Raw genomic sequence first — 19382 nt, 5'->3', positions numbered from 1 at the left:
CAAGGAGAGAACGGAAGTGGGGGCTTTTTCCTGCTCTGCTGGTCTCCTGACTGTGCTGCACAGACGATCTCTCTCTCTCCAAGGGTGGCCTTCGGTTTGGTGAGTTTTTATAAGGAATATAGACTAAGCTTAGACTTAAGACGATTTGTATTGTGTTTCTACTTTCCTATCCTTCTAATCAACATCACCTTGTGACTACCATAACAATAAAAGGTCTATCTTGAAAACCAAAAGCTTCTTCCATTTACTAGTCTTGGAGATAAATTAAGGGAAAGGTTAAGTAGGGAAGATTTATAATCTAATATTCAATTTTAAATCTCACAGTTGGTTGTGGTGTTCCTCTTTGCTTAAATAAGATCAATGTCAGTGTCAAGGTACAGTGTATCTGACGATTATAGCTGATTCTAGGCTCTACCACCGGTCAGGCACAAATGGTCCACGTGAATATTTGGAGTGGAGACGGCTCTAAATTTGTACATATCACGTTTCTTTTGAGCTACTGCCATTCCGCCATGTTCACAGAGCACTGCGCTGCCTTCACTGATGTTGGGAACATGACTCAGGAGACCTGGGCTGTACTGCAAACTCACTTTGAGACCTCTGGGTCTCAGGTTCCTGATCTGTAAAAGGTGAGGCTCACACAGTGTGATCTCCAAGGTCCCTTCAAGTTGGAAGGTCCCGGAATGTCTATGAATTCACAGGATTTCAGACTTGACGGGGACTTCCAGTGGCCATTCCTCCCAACTCAAACCTGAACAAGATCACCCTTTATAGCCTACTTGGAGAAGTGACCATTCAGTCTTCAGTGTTGGGCTTCCAGTGAGAGTGACCAGGAGATCCCAGGGCAGCCTATTCTACTCTAGCACAGATCTGAGTGGTAAGTAGTCTGTCTTTGACCAAATCCCAACTGTGCCTCTTCTTAACTTTCATATATTGCTCCTGTTTTTTCTGGTGGGGGGACAGGACACAAATGATCCCTTTTCCTCTCCTACACAAAGACCCCTCTTGTCTTCCCTTTGAGGTCTTCTCCAGGTTAACCATTCCAAACTCCTTCAACTGCTGAACTTGAGGTCTTTCACCCTCCTGGTTGCTCCCACCCCCTTCAGATCTCTCTTCCTTATCAAAGTCCTTCCTAAAATGCCACCCCCCAGAAGTGTATGTCATACTGAAAAGTCCATCTGACTAGTACATTGTATGATGCAGTTTGGTCTTGAACATTGTACCTCTTACAGTGAAGCCTAAAACCAAATTACAATTCTCAACTGTAAATTCTCTATGGACTAGAGGAAATTCATGATTTTTTTTTTTTTTAGTGAGGCAATGGGGGTTAAGTGACTTGCCCAGGGTCACACAGCTAGTAAGTGTTAAGTGTCTGAGGTCAGATCTGAACTCAGGTACTCCTGACTCCAGGGCCTATGCTTTATCCACTGCGCCACCTAGCTGCCCCGAAATTCATGATTCTAATAAGGGTTAGTACAACTCTTTGAGATTCCTAAACAATTGGATTCAAATGATCTTCTTTCTCCTTTTCTTTCAGCTTGGGATACTACTAGATTTGAGAAACAGGATTCACCTTCAGAGCAAGAAGGAAGAAAATTACCTGAAACATTAATGGAGAGACTCCATATGATTATGCCCCAAAGACACATATTTAAGGACATATCTTGTACAAGAGATGAAGTTATGGGAACATACTGGAAACCTCACAGAGGAGAATGCAAAGAAATTGCTTTACAAGGAAATAGATTCCAAACACTCTATACTATTCCAAAACCACCCAATTCCAAACCATCATCCATAAGAAAGCCCACTTTGGACAGGGAAGCCAATTCCTTGGGAGAAGTTTCATTCAAAGCATCTTCAGGCACATAAGAAAATTAAATAATAATAAATATTGAAATCCCTCCTGTTCCCACATACCTCTTACCCAACAGCAAATATTATGGATGGGAGAGAAATCCTGTGACTATGAGGAATTTAGAAAAATCTTCAGTGGGCATATATACCTTATTGGAATTCTGTGTATTCACACTAGAGGGAAACCATCCAAATGTAAAGAATATAGGAGGGCCTTTACCCAATATTTTTCTCTTATTTCACATGAAACAATTCATAATGAGGAGAAACTCTATGAAGGTTAGGATCGTGGGAAAGGTTTCACCTCCAGCTCAGCCCTTACTCAACTTTAGAGAATTCACACTGGAGACAAATCATATCAGCAGAAGGGATATAGGAAGGCCTTCACCTACTTTTCCTTCTGCGTTACACAGGAAAGAATTCATAATAGGGAGAAAGCCTTTGAATATAAGGAATGTCAGAAGTATTTCACCTCTGGCTCAGCCCTTACATGATATCAGGGAATTGATACTGGAGAGAACCCCATAATGAATATGGGAAGGCCTTCACCCATGTTTCCTCCCTTATTACCCAAGAAAGAATTCAAAATAGAAATAAATCCTATGAATGTGGGGAAGCTTCCACCTGGAGGCCAGTGCTTAGAGTGGATCAGAGAATTCACACTGGAAAGAAACCTGATAAGTACAAGAAATACAAGAAGCCATTAAACCAGTGTTCTTCCCTTAATTCACATGCAAGAATTCTTAATGGAGAGAAATCTTGTCAATGAAAGGAATGTGGATCCTTGGTAAAAACTAATTAAGTCTCTCTGACTCACAGATATCATTGAGGGGAGCCCACTGGTCGGGGTGCACACACAAGAAAAGACATCCCTATATTTGTAAGATGATTGGCTGTGAATGACTTGGCTATTCTCAGCAATTCAATGATCCAAGACAACTCTGAAGGACTTATGATGAAAAATGTTATCCATCCCCAGAGAAAGGAGAGTTGGCATCTGAATACAGATTGAAACATATTTTTTTTTACTTTATTTTTCTTAAGTTTCTTTTTTTGTCTGATTCCTTTCACAACCTGACTAATATGGAAATGTTTTGCATGACTACACATGTATAACTTATATAGAATTGTTCACCTTCGTAAAAGGGGGATGTCAGGAGGGAGGAATAGAATTTGAAACACAAAGTTTTTTAAAAATGGATGTTGGGGGCAACTAGGTGGTGTAGTGGATAAAGCACCGGCCTTGGATTCAGAAGGACCTGAGTTCGAATCCGGATCCAGACACTTGACACTAGTTGTGTGACCCTGGGCAAGTCACTTAACCCTCATTGCCTCACAAAAAATAAAATAAAAAAATAAAAATGGATGTTAAAAATTGTTTATACATGTAATTGGGGGAAACAAAATTCTAAATAAACAAAACAAAATAAAAAAGAAAAGACATCTCTGAGCTCCTCAAGCCTAGCCCCTAGAAACCTGAGCTAGCACTGCCCTAGGAGTCAGTTACCCCCACCGCCAATCCTTTTAGTTGCCAAGATCTTGCTATTTTTACTTCCACAACATTTTGCATCCATCCCCTTTTCTCCTTTAACAGCTTCCATTCCCAACTCCCACCCCCCTTCATCATCCTGCCTTTGTGGAGCAGGATCACCAGCCTCTTCCAGCTAGGATAAACACCCCCCTCCCTTTGAGACAGGAAACACACAAGGTGGAATGGGCTTACATTAATATAATGCCTTTGACTGGTTCAAATCAGGGCGGGATCACCTTATGCGGGACCTGGTGTCAGGAAGACCTGAGTTCAAATTTGGATTCAGATATGAACTCATTTAGCTGTGTGACCCTGGGCGTGTCACTTAACCCATGCTTGCCTCAGTTTCCTCAGGGATAACAAATAGTCCTTATTTCCCAGGATCGTTGTGAGGATCAAATAAGGTAGTATTTGTAAAGTGCTAAAGAAATGCGGACTATGTTATTTGGTACTCAATGAGGGGCCAGTTGGAGTGATTCACCGACATACTTGAGGCTGATCTTACACCTATACAGGTAGGTGCTGTCTCTCCTGGCTAGACTATAAGCTTTTCCAGGGAAGGTGCTGTTTTGTCTCTGGATCTCCAGGACCCAGGATAGGGCGTAGCACACAGCAGGTGCATAATGAATGCAAGCTCCCTGTTTCAGGTCGCTTCCCCCATAGCCTTGAGTCCATTTCTTTAGCTCCCTACAAAAGGAAGCATCGGTAATTATTGAATGGAAGCTGACGGAGGTTCTGGAGACCCTCGCGGGAAAGCCCCTTGTTTGACAGAGGGGGCAAACTGAGGCTGTGACTTGGCCAGACACTTCAACCCCGGTGTTGCTGACGGGATGGGGGGAGGGAGAGGTAGGAAGGAAGAGAGGGTCCCGTGGTGGCTTTGCCGCATCTCCTGGGACCCTCCGGTCCTTACTAGACTGGGACCTCCCGTACTGCAGGGCCCATCCATTTGTCTTTCCCTTCCTCTCTCCAAAGGAAGGACCGCAATGCGCTCCCAGCAGGTGCTCAATACTTGCTCGATGCATGCGCAGAGCCATCTGGTGAGAGCCAGGAAAGGGACTAGGAATGGCGGGCTGGTGCTGGGGGTGAGTGGGACCCGGGCTGGGTGATGTCATCCGCTCGGCAGCGGCCCCGCCCCTTTCCTGGAGCCCCGCTGGAGGGGGGTCTGTAGAGCGCAGGCGCAGAGCGGGGAGGTGGGGGGAGTGTTACGCTCCCCCAGCTTCGGTTGGGCGGCTTTGTCCCCTTGGGGGTGGGGGAAGCGAACAACGTGCGTCTGCGCGCCGGTTGGTGCAGCCCCAGATCCCCAGAGACAGAGACAGCTGGATTCCCCGCTGCTGCTTCGCTGCGTGGCCGAGAGGCTGCCCAGGTATGGCGGAGGGGGACTTCGGCAGGATATCGGAGCAAAGGATGGGGAGGGAACGCAGGGAGTGTGTCGTCCCGCGAGGAAGCGAGCCAGTTGTAAAGGGGTGGGGGTGGGCCACAGACCTGGAGAGGATTGGTATGCAATGTGGGGAGGGGGCGGGGATAGATGGGCTGGACTGATGTGCAAGGGGAGGGCTGGTGTGCACGGGGCTGGGAGGGGAGGGTGCCGTCAGGTGTATAGCCCGGGACAGCCGGGGAGGGCGGAGGGGTCTGACTGGCATATAACTGGGGGCAGCGGGAGATGGTAGGTTCGTAACCAAGGGCAACAGATGAGGGCTGGTTTGCCCAAAGCAGGGGAGAAAAGCTGTGTAACCAAGGGCAACAGGTGAGGCCTGGTTGGCTGTGAGCAGGGGGAGGGAGGCTGTGTAACCAAAGGCAACCGGAGATAGAGGCTTGTAACCAAGGGCAACAGGTGAGGGCTGCTTTGCAATGAGGGGAGGGGAGGGAGGCTTTGTAACCAAGGGAAACAGGAGCTGGCCGGCGTGTAACCAAGGGCAACAGGTGAGGGATGATTTGTCACGAGCAGGGGAGGGACGGTGAGTAACCAAGGACTGCAGGAGAGCGTGGGTGTGTAGCCAAGGGCAAGGAGAAGGCGGGTTTGCCTTGAACCCAGGCTGCCCTTCCTGAAACAGCCCCCCAGAGCTGGGTGAGTGTGCTGTGGGAGGTGGTGAGTTGGTGTGTGACCATTGCCTGCAAGTAGGAGGCGCGACGGGGTTGGGAGGACCCCCCTACCCCCCATTAGCTGATCGTGTGTAACTGGGAGCTAGCGCCCCCTCCCAACAATTGACTCCTGTGTAACTGGGAGTGCCTGGGGAGGGCAGGTTTGCAGTGAAGGGAAGGGATCATCTGATGTGTAAACCGTGTAAAGGGATGGGAGGGGCAGATTATGTGCGCCCACCGGCTGGGGAATGCAGTGGAGAGGGATGCAATGTAATCTGCTGGCGGTGGGTGCAAGGTGTGCATGCAGCGGGAGGACATTGGAGGAAGCTGGAAGCTTCACATTGTTATGTCCTGTATAAGTGTCTCTGTCCTGGGGCAGGGGCCCCTGTTGAGCACTGGGAAGCTTTGAGCGGGGCTAGGGACAATCTGTGGGCTCTGCAGTTCTGCAGGCAGGAAAGGTACTGCAGGGACAGAGGGCATCCCCCATCACTCTTTCCACACCGCACCTCATCTCAATCTCCTGCTACAAGGGAGCCATGGTCCCCAGTCAGAAAGGACAGAAAAAGACCTGATGGAGAGGGGTGGGGGTGGGGAGGGGGGCTGACAGTCCAGGCCCAGGCCCCACCACCCTTTGTACGAGAGGTGTGGGCACCCAGCTGTAAGAAAACAGAGCATCATCAGAGATTGAAGCCCTGAGGAGGGGATGGATGGGAAGTCAGAGGAAGGTGGCCTCTCTAGTTATGCCTCCCCACCCACCTGTCCTCGTATTTCATCTTTATCCCAAACCACCTTCATTGAAGCCCCGCCGATCCGTATCTTCTCTTCCTTGGTCCCCTGGAGCAGTTTCCTCATATCTAAAACAAGGGAGGAAGCCTTCTATCTGGCAGTTTCTTGCTCTATATCTATTCTCCTAAAGTAGATAAAAAGCCAGGAAGACCTGGGTTCAGGTCCTACCCTCTAACATACTAGCTGTGTCACCCTAGGTGAGTCACTTAACTTCAGTGTTCTAGGCAGGTCACTAAAAGGTCCAGAGGAGTCAACCTGCATTAGCAGAGGGAAGTTCCTCCCCCTTGGAGTTCTTTTTCCTATTGAAATCTCAGATCCAGCCATCTTCCATGATCTCTTCCCCACTCCATTCATATCCTGCAACGGGTCTTTCTGGCTGTCTTCTACTATTATTTCTTTCTCTTTATGTCCTTTGGGGCCAAGCTAAGTTAAATCTTATATATCATATGTAGACTTCTAAGGCTGCATTTATATTTTGTCAGTCAACAGGCACTGTTGCAACAAGCACCCACTATGTTCTGGGTACTGTGCTAAGCACTGGCAGACACAACCCCCGCCTTCCAGGAGCTCACATTGTAATGGGGGAGACAAAAATGGGAACAAATATATACAAAGCAAGCTATATACAGGACAAACAGGAGATGATAATAGGAGAGGGAAGGCACTGGAATTAAGAGGGCTTAGGCAAGCCTTCCTGTAGAAGGTGGGATTTTTGTTGTTGTTTGTCCTTCACTCTCAAAGAGGACCATGACACTGGGGTGATGTCATGAGTTTCAGTAAACTGGATTTAAGTGAGGGAGGGTTTTCAAGGTCACCAACCTCACTCTCTCCTCCAGAGCCATCTGGGTCCAGTGGTAAGATCAGGATGACTGAAGATGGTTGAAGGTAATTGGGGTGAAGTGACTTGCCCAGGGTCACACAGCTAGTAAGTGTCTGAGGTGAGACTTGAACTCAGGTCCTCCCAGCTTCAGGGCCAGTGCTCCATCTGCTGCGCCACCTCACTGCCTGGCGAGATTTTTAGTTGGGAGTTAAAGGAATCCAGGGAGGTCAGTAGTCTGAGTGGAGGAGGGAGACTGTTCCAAGCATGAGGGATAGCCAGGCAGAATGCCTGGAGCCAAGAGATGGAGTGTCTTGGTCATGGAGCAGTGTCACTGGATTGGAGGATATGTATTCAAAGTGAGGTCTAAGGAGACTAGAAAGGTGGGAGGCAGCCGGGTCGTGAAGGGCTTGGACGGCCAAACAGAGCATGTTGTATTTGATCCTGGAGGCAGTATTGAGTAGAGGGGTGATGTGGTCAGACCTGCGCTTTAGGGTAATCCCTTCAGAGGCTGAATGGAGGATGGATTGGAGTGGAGAGAGACTTGAAGCAGGCACATCCACGGCAGCTACCTCAGTAGTCCCGGTGTGAGGTAATGAGGGGTCTGTACCAGTTTGGGGAGGGGGCGGTGACAAAGGGGAGAAAGGGGCCTTCAGAGAGATGCGGCAAAGTTGAAACTGACAGGCCTTGGCACCATAGGGAGCAAGAGATAGTGAGGAATCCAGAGTGACTCCCCAAACGATGGGGAGGATGGTGTTGCTCTCCACAGTAAAAGGGAAGAGGTGTTTAGGGGGAAAGATGATGGTTTTGGTTTGTGCATATTGAGTTTAAAATTATTATTTTTCATTTATTAATATTGTTAGGAACTAGCTTTATGTGGCAAAAAAAAAAGTCTAACCCCAAAAGCTTCCTGTATGAATGATTCCCTTCCTGCCTCTGACTGTCACAGTCCCCTTCCAGTCTCCCTTCTCTCTGATCTGTCTTCCATAGAATCACACAATTTTCTCTTCCTCCAACCCAGGCACCCAGATCTAAACACAAGTGCTCCAGATGAGATCTGTCTAGAACACGGTACAGAGGGACTTACCCTCCCTGTTCCTGGAATCTGTACCCCTCTACAGGCAGGCCAAGGAAGCACTGCCTTTTGGGGCCATCACATAACCCACTGACTCAGAGTGGCTTGGCAGTCCACTAAAAGCCCAAGATCTTATTCAGTTGTCCAAAAGCAATGGCTATCTTTATTCTGAACTTAACACCCCCAAAAAGCATATGTATATGTGTAAGTGTATGTGTATATATGAGTATATATGTCTATATACATACCACACACATTGTATATAATGTGTGTGCATATACATATGTGTGTATGCATATATATCCTCTATACATATACTTACACATATACATGTATATGTATATGGGGGGGTCTTGTTTATGACCAAAAAAGAGGCAGAGAGGATCTACCTATTCCCTCTAGAGGAGACAAAATGGATAACTTTTATTATATTAAATTAAAGTTTTTATGCAAACAAAACCAATGCAGCCAAAAGTAGAAGGAAGATAGGAAACTGGGAAATAAGATTTCTAGCATGTGTGTACATGTATGTACACATATTACATGTACGCACATATGTGTGTGCATCCATGCCTACATGCATATATGGTATACATATGCATATGTGGGATGTGTGTGTATACACATACATATCATAAAAAGAGGATTGTACATGAAGCTATGGATGAGCTTGGGTTTTTTTCCCAAATGTGTAAATAAATTCAACATGTAACTATTTTGCTTAAAATAAATTTTGTTGGTATTTTTTGGTTTCAAATTTCCTCCTGGATCACTTTTCTATTCTTTCTCAGCCCAGAGAGCCATCCCATATAACAAGTAATTTCTTGGGGGGGTAGCTCAGTGGTGCAGTGGATAAAGCACTGGGCCTAGATTCAGGAGGACCTGAGTTCAAAGCTAGCCTCAGACACTTGACACTTACTAGCTGTGTGATGCTGGGCAAGTCACTTAACCCCAATTGCCTCACCAAAAAAAAAAGTAAAGGCATTTATGAAGATGATATGATAAGAACAATAGAGAAAATATTTCTCCAATTGTTTAGATCTATATTTGTGAGAAAAGTTTTGTAATTGTGTTTCTATATTTCCTGTGCATGTCTTGGAAGGTAGAATTTTAAATATTTTATACTGTCTGCAGTTATCTTAACCCTCATTGCCCTGCAAAAAAAAAAAAGTGTAATTTCTTAAAAAGAGTAAGAGAGGAAAAAAATCAGCTAAACCAATTAATTCACTGGAAAAAAATAAGAAAATATAGTCAATGCTTCACACCTGTGGACTTCTCACCACTGCAGAGGACTCAGGGGAGGTATCTTCTCTTATCTCTTCCCAGGGGAACATAACATATTTATTCCTTGTAATTCTGCAACATTCATTCTTTATGTTGAGGTATAGGTTTTTTCCATTGACATTGTTGTAGTCACTCGGTATATTATTGCCTTGAGTCTACTTAGTTCATCATTTCATGAAAGACCTTCTACGCTTCTCTATATTCACCATATTCATTGTTTTTTACAGGACAATGATATTTTTTTTTGTGGGGCATTGAGGGTTAAATGACTTGCCCAGGGTCACACAGCTAGTAAGTGTCAAGTGTCTGAGGCCGGATTTGAACTCAGGTCCTCCTGACTCCAGGGCCGGTGCTTTATAGGACAGCGATATTCTAATTACGTTCTTGTTTGTTGGTTGGTTTGTTTTTTAACATTCATTTTTTTAAAATTTTGACTACCAAAATTTCTCTTTCCTTCCAGTCCCTTCCCTACCCACTGAGAAGGCAAGCAATCTGATACCTATTATACATGTGAAGTCATGCAAAACATATTTCCACATTAGCCATGTTTAAAAAAAGGCAAAAACAAAAAAAATTAAAATATGCTTCAATCTGCAATGTGTTCATCAGTTCTCTCTCTAAAAATGCATCATCCTTTGGAGTTGTCTCAGATCATTGTGTTGAGAAGAGTAGCCAAGTCTTTCACAGTTGATAATCATTATAAGATTCTTACTCCTGTTTACAATGTTCTCCTACTTCTGCTCACTTCACTTTACATCAGTTCATGGAAGCCTTCCTAAGTTTTTCTGAAACCATTCCTCTTACCATTTTGTAGCACAATAGTATTCATCATAACCTGTTCCACCATTTCCCAATTGATCGGCATCCTTCAATTTCCAATTCTTTGCTTCCATAGAAAGAGCTGCTATATTTTTGTACATATGGGTCCCTCTCCTCTTTTTTTTTTTTTTTACAGGACAATGAGGGTTAAGTGACTTGCCCAGGGTCACACAGCTAGTAAATGTCAAGTGTCTGAGGCTGGATTTGAACTCAGGTTCTCCTGAATCCAGGACTGGTGCTTTATCCACTGTGCCACCTAGCTGCCCCGCCCTTTCCTCTTTTTTTGATATCCTTGGGTTATGGATCTAATAGTGATATTGCTGGGTCAAAGGGTATGTACAGTTTTATCACCCTTTGGGCATAGTTTTTTTTCAGGGCAATGAGGGTTAGGTGACTTGCCCAGGGTCACACAGCTAGTAAATGTCAAGTGTCTGAGGCTGGATTTGAACTCAGGTCCTCCTGAATCCAGGGCTGGTGCTTTATCCACTGCTGCCCCTTGGTCATAGTTTCAAACTGCTCTCCCAAATGGTTGGACCAGTTCACAACACTACCAGCACTGTATTGGTGTACCTATTTTTCCCACATCTCCTCCAGCATTTGTCATTTTCCATTTCTGTTCTGTTAGCAATCTGCTGGGTGTGAGGTGGTACCTCAGAGTTGTTTTAATGTGCATTTCTCTAATCAATAGTGATTTAGAGCATTTTTCCATATGACTATTGATAACTTTGATTTCTTCTTCTGAAAACTACTTATTTATATCCTTTGACTATTTATCAATTAAAAATGGCTCTTATTTTTATAAATTTGTCCCAGTTATATATATATATATATATATATATATATATATATATATATATATATATATTTGAGGACTGAGGCCTTTATCAGAGAAACCTTCTACAAATTTTATTTCCTATTTTCCTGCTTTCTTCTACTTTTGGCTGCATTGGTTTTGTTTGGGTAAAAACCTTTTGTGGGGGGGGGGGCAGGGCTATGAGGGTTAAGTGATTTGCCCAGAGTCACACAGCTAGTAAGTGCCTGAGGCCACATTTGAACTCAGGTCCTCCTATATTCAGGCCCGGTGCTTTATCCACTGCATCACCTAGCTGCCCCCTAGGTAAAAACCTTTTAATTTCGTATAATCAAAATTAGCCATTTTACCTCCTTTGCAAAGAGAATCGGTAGATCTTCTTGTCCCTTGTTTAGCCATAAACTCCTCCGTTGTCCATGGGTCTGATAGGTAATTTTTTCTATGCTCTTCTGATTTAATTGTGATATCACCCTTTGTGTTTAAATCATGTGCCTATTTTGAACTTATTGTGGTATATAGTGTGAGATGTTGGTCTATGGCTAGTTTCCACCAGACTGCTTTCCATTTTTTCTAGAAGAACCAGGCCTTGCATTCCTGGTATGAATCCCAACTGGTCTTTGTGTGATCTTTGTAATATATTGCTGTACTATCCTTGCCAGTATTTTATTTAAAATTTTTTATTCGATATTCATTGCAGGAATTGTTTTCTAGTTTTTGTTCTCCCTGGTTTAGGTATCAAAACTGTATTTGTTTAATAAAAGGAATTTGGTAGGATTCCTTTTCCTATTTTTTCAAATAGTTTATATCATATTGGAATCAATTGTTCCTTAAACGTTTGGTTGAATTCACTTGTTAATCCATCTGGTCCTGAGGTTTTTTTTCTTAGGGAGCTCTTGATCAATTTCTTTTTCTAAGTATTTTCTAAATTCTTTAAGTATTCTGTTTCTTCTTCCATTAATCTTGGAACTTGCTTACCACCTCAGGGAGAGGGGAGAGGAGGAAGGAAAGGAGGGATAAAATTTGTAACTCAAAACTATAAATATAAATAAAAATGTTTATTTTTTTAATCAAGAAAAAAAATTTAAATCTTGGAAATCTAAATTTTGTAAATATTCATCAATTTTGCTTAGCTTGTCAGTTTTATTGGCATGTAATTGGGCAAAAGAGCTCCCAATAATTGCTTTTATTTCATCTTTATTGGTGGTACATTCACTCTTTTCATTTTTTTTTTTTTGGTAGGGCAATGAGGGTTAAGTGACTAGCCGAGGGTCACACAGCTAGTAAGTGTCAAGTGTCTGAGGCCATATTTGAACTCAGGTCCTCCTGAATCCAGAGCCAGTGCGCCACCTAGCTGCCCCTGTTTTCTTTCTTTCTTTTTTAAAGCAAATTAACCAATGGTTTATCTATTTCATTGTGTGTGTGTTTTTTTTTTAATAACACCACCTCCTAGTTTTATTTATTAGTTTGACAGGTTCGAATTTTTTTACATTGAATTTTGTTCATCTGTCCTTTGATTTTCAGGATTCTATTTTTGTTTTGTTTTTCTTTTGTTTTTGCGGGACAGTGGGGGTTAAGTGACTTGCCTAGGGTCACACAGCTAGGAAGTGTTATGTGTCTGAGACTGGATTTGAATTCGGGTCCTCCTGGATCCAGGGCCAGTGCTTTATCCACTGTGCCCCCTAGCTGCCCCTCAGGATTCTATTTTGATGTTAAATTTGTTGTTCAGTTGCCAGTCATGTCCTTGAGATTCTTGATCTTTCATTCCTCCAGATGAACTTTGTTAATAACTTGGGTTTGGATTGTGGTTTTGTTTTGGGTTTTTTTAGCTCTATAAAGCAAACCTTTGATAGTTTCGTTGGCATGGCATTGAATAAGTGAATTAACTTAGGTGGTATTGTCATCTTTATTATTACAGCCCCTGTTGTTGTTCAGTCATTTTCAGTCATGTCCTACTCTTTGCAACCTCATTTTGGAGTTTTTGTGGCAAACATACCGGAGTGTTTGCCATTTCCTTCTCCAGCACATCTTTACGGATAAGGAAACTGAGGCCAGTAGGGTTAAGTGAGTTTCCCAGGGTCACACAGCTAGGAAGTGTCTGAGGCCAAATTTGACCGCAAGAAGACAGGTCTTCCTTACCTCAGGACTAGCACTCTGTGTACTATGGCGCCACCTAGTGGTCCTGGTTCAACCTCCCCATGAGCAAATAAGATATCTCCAATTATTTATCTTGGCCTTTATCTCTACAGAGAATGTTTTGTAGTTGTAGTCATGTAGTTCCTGAGTGTGTCTTGCAGGTAGACTCCCACGTATTTTATATATTCTGTAGTTATTTTAAATCATATAACATAATTTGTTAAGCTGTATTTTCCTATTTCTGAGCACCAAATTTGTCCTCAGTTCTTTGTTACGCAAAAAGAGCTACTATAATTATTTCCAGCTGGCACAGTGGACAGTGTGCCAACCCTGGCATCAGGAGGACCTGAATCCAAATCTGACCTCAGACATTTCCTAGCTGTGTGACCCTGGGCAAGTCACTTTCCCCCGTTTGCCTCAGTTTCCTCATCTGAAAAATGAGCTGGAGGAGATGGCCAAATCAGACATGACTGACGAAAATTAGTATTATTAATAATTCTTATTATTATTATTTCTGCACAGCTGAGTCCTCTGCCTCTTTCTTTGATCTCTGAGGGATAAGCCCAGGAGCAATACTGATAGGTCAAAGGATATGTATAGTTTAAGGTGCCACATTGGAGTGGCCGGACCGTTCCTCGCTTCACCAGTCAGTGGAGTGTAAGGCATCTATGCGCCCGTTTTTCCTCAGTCTCTCCAACAAACGTCGCGTTCTTTTTGTCACCTTCGTCAGTGTGGTGGATGGAACCTCAGCATCTCACAGCAATCTCTGCACAGGTGCCCAGATGATCTTCCTTAGGCACATTCTCACCAGGCCCCTCTCTTTTCAGTGGCTTCCCCGCAGCTCCGGGCTACCACACCAGCTCAAAGGCCTGGCGCTTAATGCCCTCTGCAGTATTGTGGGCACACTCCTTGGCTTATTTCATCCCACTTGCCTCGGTGTGCCCCAGGCACCTGCCAGCGGGACTCCCGGCTGTTCCCTGCACTTAGTGTTCTACCTCCATGCACTCCCACAACCCTTCTCCCTTCATGTGCCTCAGAAGTTCTGAATCTTCCTTGAAGGTTTGATTATATTGTTGCCTCCTCCATGAAGGCTTCCTGATTCCCCCAAGTGTCGTTGTTCTTTCCTACACTTTTTGTTTTTTTGGGGGGCAGAGCAATGAGGGTTAAGTGACTTGCCCAGGGTCACACAGCTAGTAAGTGTCAAGTGTCTGAGACCAGATTTGAACTCAGGTCCTCCTGAATCCAGGGCCAGTGCTCTATCCACTGTGCCACCTAGCTGTCCCCTTTCCTACACTTTTAACTTCTTGTGTACATGTGGCACCTCGCCCTCCCCCTCCCCAGCCCTCAGTGGAATACAAACCTCCCGAGGGCAAGAAATGCTTTTGTGTAGGGTTTGATGAATGACTATTGTTGCTCTAGCCCCCAGACTCCAGTTCTTCAGGAAAGCAAAGGCAAAACTCAGAGAAGATATCCAGGCCCGGTCCTGAGGCCTTTCCTCCGGCCAGGTCAGAGAGAGCCCATCTTGGAGCTGCCTGCATGGGGAGTAGTCCCTGATTATCCCGCCCCCAGGAAAGTGAGAACACTGAGAAGATGTCCAGTAAAGGCGCCAAGATGCTCAAGGAGAAAGGTGAGAATACCTTGGGGCTCGTCTTCACAGGAGCGGAGAGAGGAGACAGAGGGTCCCCAGGAGGAGCGAGGCCATCTCCCGGCAGGGAGGCTCACTCCCTCACCAACACGGTCACGTCTTCCTAAAAAGAGGGACCAGAACAGACCTTCTGTCCCAGGAGGGCACAGGCAGAGAAGGCCCCTTCCTGGGAAGGGCTCTTTGGTGGCCGTGTCTCACTGTTGGCTCCTATGGAACAGGCCATCTAGTAAAACTCGAGTACTGGGCCTGGAGTCTGAGAGACCCGAGTTCAAATGCAGCCTCGGATACTACTAAGTATCCACCAGGCAAGTCTCTTAACCCCACCTGCCTCAGTTTCCCCTTATATAAATGGGGATAATAATAGCCCCTACCTCCAAGGGTTATTGCGAGGATAAGATGAGATAATATTTGTAAAGTGCTTATTAAATCAATGTTATTAATAACAATGAAAAGAATATATAATAATTAAATTTTAACTTATTAAAACCATCAGATTGCCTTTACATGCAACATTTAATGAAGGACTTGGTTGATTATTCCTATTAAATTGCGTCTTAGAATGGTCAGCCTATTGCTCTAAAGTTTTGAGAAACAATATGGTATAGTAGCATGGATTTTTTGGGGGGAAGGGCAGTGAGGGTTAAGTGACTTGTCCAGGGTCACACAGCTAGTTAAGTGTCGAGTATCTGAGGCCAGATTTGAACTCAGGTCTTCCTGAATCCAGGCTCCGTACCTTATCCACTGAACCACCTAGCTGCCCCCCTCCCTTTTTATTTTTTGGTGAAATGGATCTCAAGTCAGAAAAGACCTGGGTTCAAATCCTGCTTCTGGCACTTAAATTAGCCACATGACCTTGGGCAAGTCAATATGTATGTAAGAATCTATGACCCGGTGAATCCACTAGTTGCAGGAAAGGGTTGTTTCCTCATGATTCTTTTTTCTTTTCCCAGCTCTCCCTTCTCAAGAGCAGACTGTGAAGGAGGATCACAAGAGAAGAGGCCACAAGAAAAGAGCAGCTGCTGCCGTCCACTTGGCCAGAATTCAGGTGCGTGGGGTTTATTCGCTCTGCCAGTACTCCAAGGTATCACTTGGGCTTCCTGCTTCCCTTGGTCTTTGCTCTGGGCCTGAGCAGGCTCCATCCAGACCCCTAAGTTACTGTTGTTCTCCCCCAGGGAGACTGGGCTTGTTCTGGTAAATGGTGCCGATTCTTGGGATTTCTTGGCCGTTAGAGCTGGACAGGACATTAAGGTTCTTCTGGGCTGATCATTTGGTGGTGATTTTGTCTCTATCCGGTATCAGGGAGCATGGTCTGTTCCCATGTCCCTCCCACCCCCCGCTTGAAGACAAGAGCTGTCTGACTTTTAAAAGCACCTGTATCTTCAAGTGTCTGACGTGTAGCCGGTGCTTCATAGACATTAATAGGTTTGAAAGAGAATGAGGAGAGGCAGCTAGGTGGCGCAGTGGATAAAGCACTGGCCCTGGATTCAGGAGTACCTGAGTTCAAATCTGGCCTCAGACACTTGACACTTAACTAGCTGTGTGACCCTGGGCAAGTCACTTAACCCCCATTGCCCTGCAAAAAAAAAAAAAAAAGAAAGAGAATGAGGCACCAAGAAAGAGCAACTGAAGAGACAAGAAAAGAACCCAGATACTATGGCATGTTTTAAGTTAAAAAGACACAAGGGGTTGAAAAGGTATAAAGCAGGGGGCAGCTAGATGGTGCAGTGGATAAAGCACCGGCCCTAGATTCAGGAAGACCTGAGTTCAAATCCAGCCTCAGACACTTGACACTAGCTGTGTGACCCTGGGCAAGTCACTTAAGCTTCATTGCCCCACAAAAACAAACAAAAGAGAAAATCAGAACCAAGTGAGCTGTTGCCTTTATCATCATTTGGAAGGATGGAGTTATGGTGCCAACAAGTGAAGGGTGTGTCAGCTGCTCCACTTTGGCAAAGAAGGAGCTGGTTTCTGGCAGGTCTCTGGGTGGCTCACGTGCCTTCTTTTGGACAAGAACCCCTTCTGTGTCAGCCCCTGGAGTTCTTCCCCATTGGCCACGCGCTCTTTCTTGCTCCCATCTCCCAACTTATGGAAGGATTCCTCTCTGAGTCTTCTTTGTTTCCTCATTGAAGCCTTATTCCTATCTTGCAAATAAAGACTTCATCTTCTCTGATAATCCAGGCTGTGAAGAGGCATTGGGGCACTTGGCTCTCTCTTCTATGAGAGCCCTTCAGCTGTGGCAGGAGCACAAACGATGCACACTCCATGACAGTCACTGTCACATTCTCCCTGCACTCCGTGCCTGCTGACGTGGGATTTTCTGCCCTTTTCTCCTCCGTGCTAGTAGTGCCGCCCATAGAGAATGGCTGTGGAAGACTGTGTGAAGATCTGCCGCTCTGGAATTGTTACTTCCTTTCTTAACTTGTTTGGGGCTTTAATCTGCCTTTGAGTAAATATGCCCAAAACAGGACAGACACAGCTCTAACCAGTTTGCTACAGATCATTAAATTTTCAGCGAGCATTCCCGCCTCAGAAATCCCTTATCGCTCACTACAGATCAGGGCATGGTTTGGTTGATTGTCTAGACTTGAGAAAGTGTTAATAATGAAAAATGCATTTCAAAGGTGTGCTTGTTTGTTTGGTTTTTTGGGAGATTGCTTAAACATTTACCAGAATACTTCAGTTTTACTCTATAAACACTGCTTGAGCTCAGCAGGGGTCCAGAAGGGAGTAAAGTCCTTATCAGACAGAATGCCTAGAGTCTGAATAACAATAGCAACAACAATAATAATAATAACTAGAATTTATATAGTATCCAGAAGGTTTACACAAAGGATTCACATCCATTATCTCATTTGAGGCTTACAACACCCCTGGCAAGAGTAATGAGTATTGGGGCAGCTAGGTGGCACAGTGGATAGAGCACCAGCCCTGGATTCAGGAGGACCCGAGTTCAAATGTGGCCTCAGACACTTTATACTTACTAGCTGTGTGACCCTAGGCAAGTCACTTAACCCCAATTGCCTCACCAAAAAGAAGAAGAAGGAGGAGGAGGAGGAGGAGGAGGAGGAGCAGCTAGGTGGTGCAGTGTATAGAGCACCGGCCCTGGAGTCAGGAGGACCTGAGTTCAAATCCGGCCTCAGACACTTAACACTTACTAGCTGTGTGACCCTGGGCAAGTCACTTAACCCCAATTGCCTCACTAAAAAAAAAAAAGAAGAAGAATGAGTATTGTTTTGATTAAAACCAGTGAATAATCACTGTTTGGATTTGAGTATAGTTGTTAGTCTTGCTTTGTTATAAGCTATATCTTGTCTACATTAATTCGACACTTTGGAGGCTTCAGGAGGGCACTTGTTTCCCATGGCCATATTTTGGGAGATGAATAGTTAAGTCGAGCTTACTCAGTAAAATAAAGCTCTTGATGTGCTGGCCTAAAGTGGGGCTCCCTTGTCCACATGTTCTCAATGACTGTTTGAAGCCCTCCTTGGCGAACCCCTCCCTCCTGCCAGCTTTGTCTCCTCCGTGGCATCTGTTAATGAATGGTTCCCAAGTAACAGGAATGTGCCTGTTGTTTCAGGGACTGGTGACCTTCAAAGATGTGTCCGTGGACTTCTCCAGGTCTGAGTGGAAACAGCTGAAACCTGCTCAGAAGGACTTATACAGAGATGTGATGCTGGAGAACTATAAGAACCTGGTCTCCCTGGGTAAGGACAGCTTTCTCCCGGGACTCAGAATCTGGCTGCCCATTGGGACGGATGTCTTTAACTTCTCATTTCCTAAGAGTGGAGTCGGGGGCTGGGGGTGAGAGGGAAGGTCTCAGTCTCGGCTTGATGTGCAGGGTGAGTCAAGAATCCATCTGATAATGGATGGAGATGCCGGAGTCCTTCAGAGCCCAAACCCAAGATGTCTGACTGCCCGCTCACAGGAGAAACATCTCGGCCTTGCACAGCTGGGAACCAGCCTCTTTGCTGTGCTGGGGAAACACCTTCTCCACTCAGTGTCTGCAGCTCAAACTATCTCCCCTGGAGTCTCTGGGTGGCTCTCCGAAAACATTAAAAATGCCTCCCTCCCCCACCAAGAAGGAGTGAGTTAAAATGAATTACTTTTCTTCAGCCCCAGTGAACTCTGTGGCCCCTCCCCCCCCATCCTTTCTGCAAACCTAGTCTGGAGCATTCTCCAGCTGCATCCTTTATGGCACCTTTCGGGCTTCCTGGATGCCCTCGTTTTGCTGTAATAAAGGTCATTTATTTTCCTACACACAGGGCTTCAGACTTTTAAACCAGATGTGATCTCCCGCCTGGAGCAAGGGGAAGTACCATGGATTCCAGCAGGCCACGTCCCAAAAGGTGGGTGAGGGAGTGGGCCAAGACTGGGCAAGCACTGTGCATGCCCTTTGACCCAGCAATGCCACTCCTAGGTCTGTATCCCAAAGGACAAGGACTTATATGTACAAAAATATTCATAGCGGCTCTTTTTGTCATGACAAAGAGTTAGAAACTGAGGGGCTGCCCATCGATTGGGGAATGGCCGAACAAGTTGTAGTAT

The 19382-nt window shown here is 45.1% G+C and overlaps 1 protein-coding gene across 2 annotated transcripts in view; it reads left to right on the top strand.

Moving 5' to 3' along the window:
• The first annotated feature begins 4590 nt into the window (after positions 1-4590).
• The window catches only part of LOC122751241 (zinc finger protein 260-like), a 28344-nt gene continuing 13552 nt past the window's right edge, over positions 4591-19382 (top strand). The window contains exons 1-5 of one of the 2 annotated variants that reach the window (XM_043998218.1): positions 4591-4751; positions 14612-14819; positions 15788-15882; positions 18415-18541; positions 19100-19183. In XM_043998218.1, coding sequence (XP_043854153.1) covers positions 14783-14819; positions 15788-15882; positions 18415-18541; positions 19100-19183 — 343 coding nt within the window. In that variant the 5' untranslated portion in view covers positions 4591-4751; positions 14612-14782. Of the gene's footprint in view, positions 4752-5313; positions 5454-14611; positions 14820-15787; positions 15883-18414; positions 18542-19099; positions 19184-19382 lie in introns of those variants that run through there. The other variant, XM_043998219.1, reaches the window with a different exon arrangement.

Source organism: Dromiciops gliroides, chromosome 3 (genome assembly GCF_019393635.1).
Source record: "Dromiciops gliroides isolate mDroGli1 chromosome 3, mDroGli1.pri, whole genome shotgun sequence".
In the NCBI taxonomy this organism is placed as follows: domain Eukaryota; kingdom Metazoa; phylum Chordata; class Mammalia; order Microbiotheria; family Microbiotheriidae; genus Dromiciops; species Dromiciops gliroides.
Note: the sequence above shows the minus strand (reverse complement) of the source record. Positions and strands in the feature narration are given on the sequence as shown.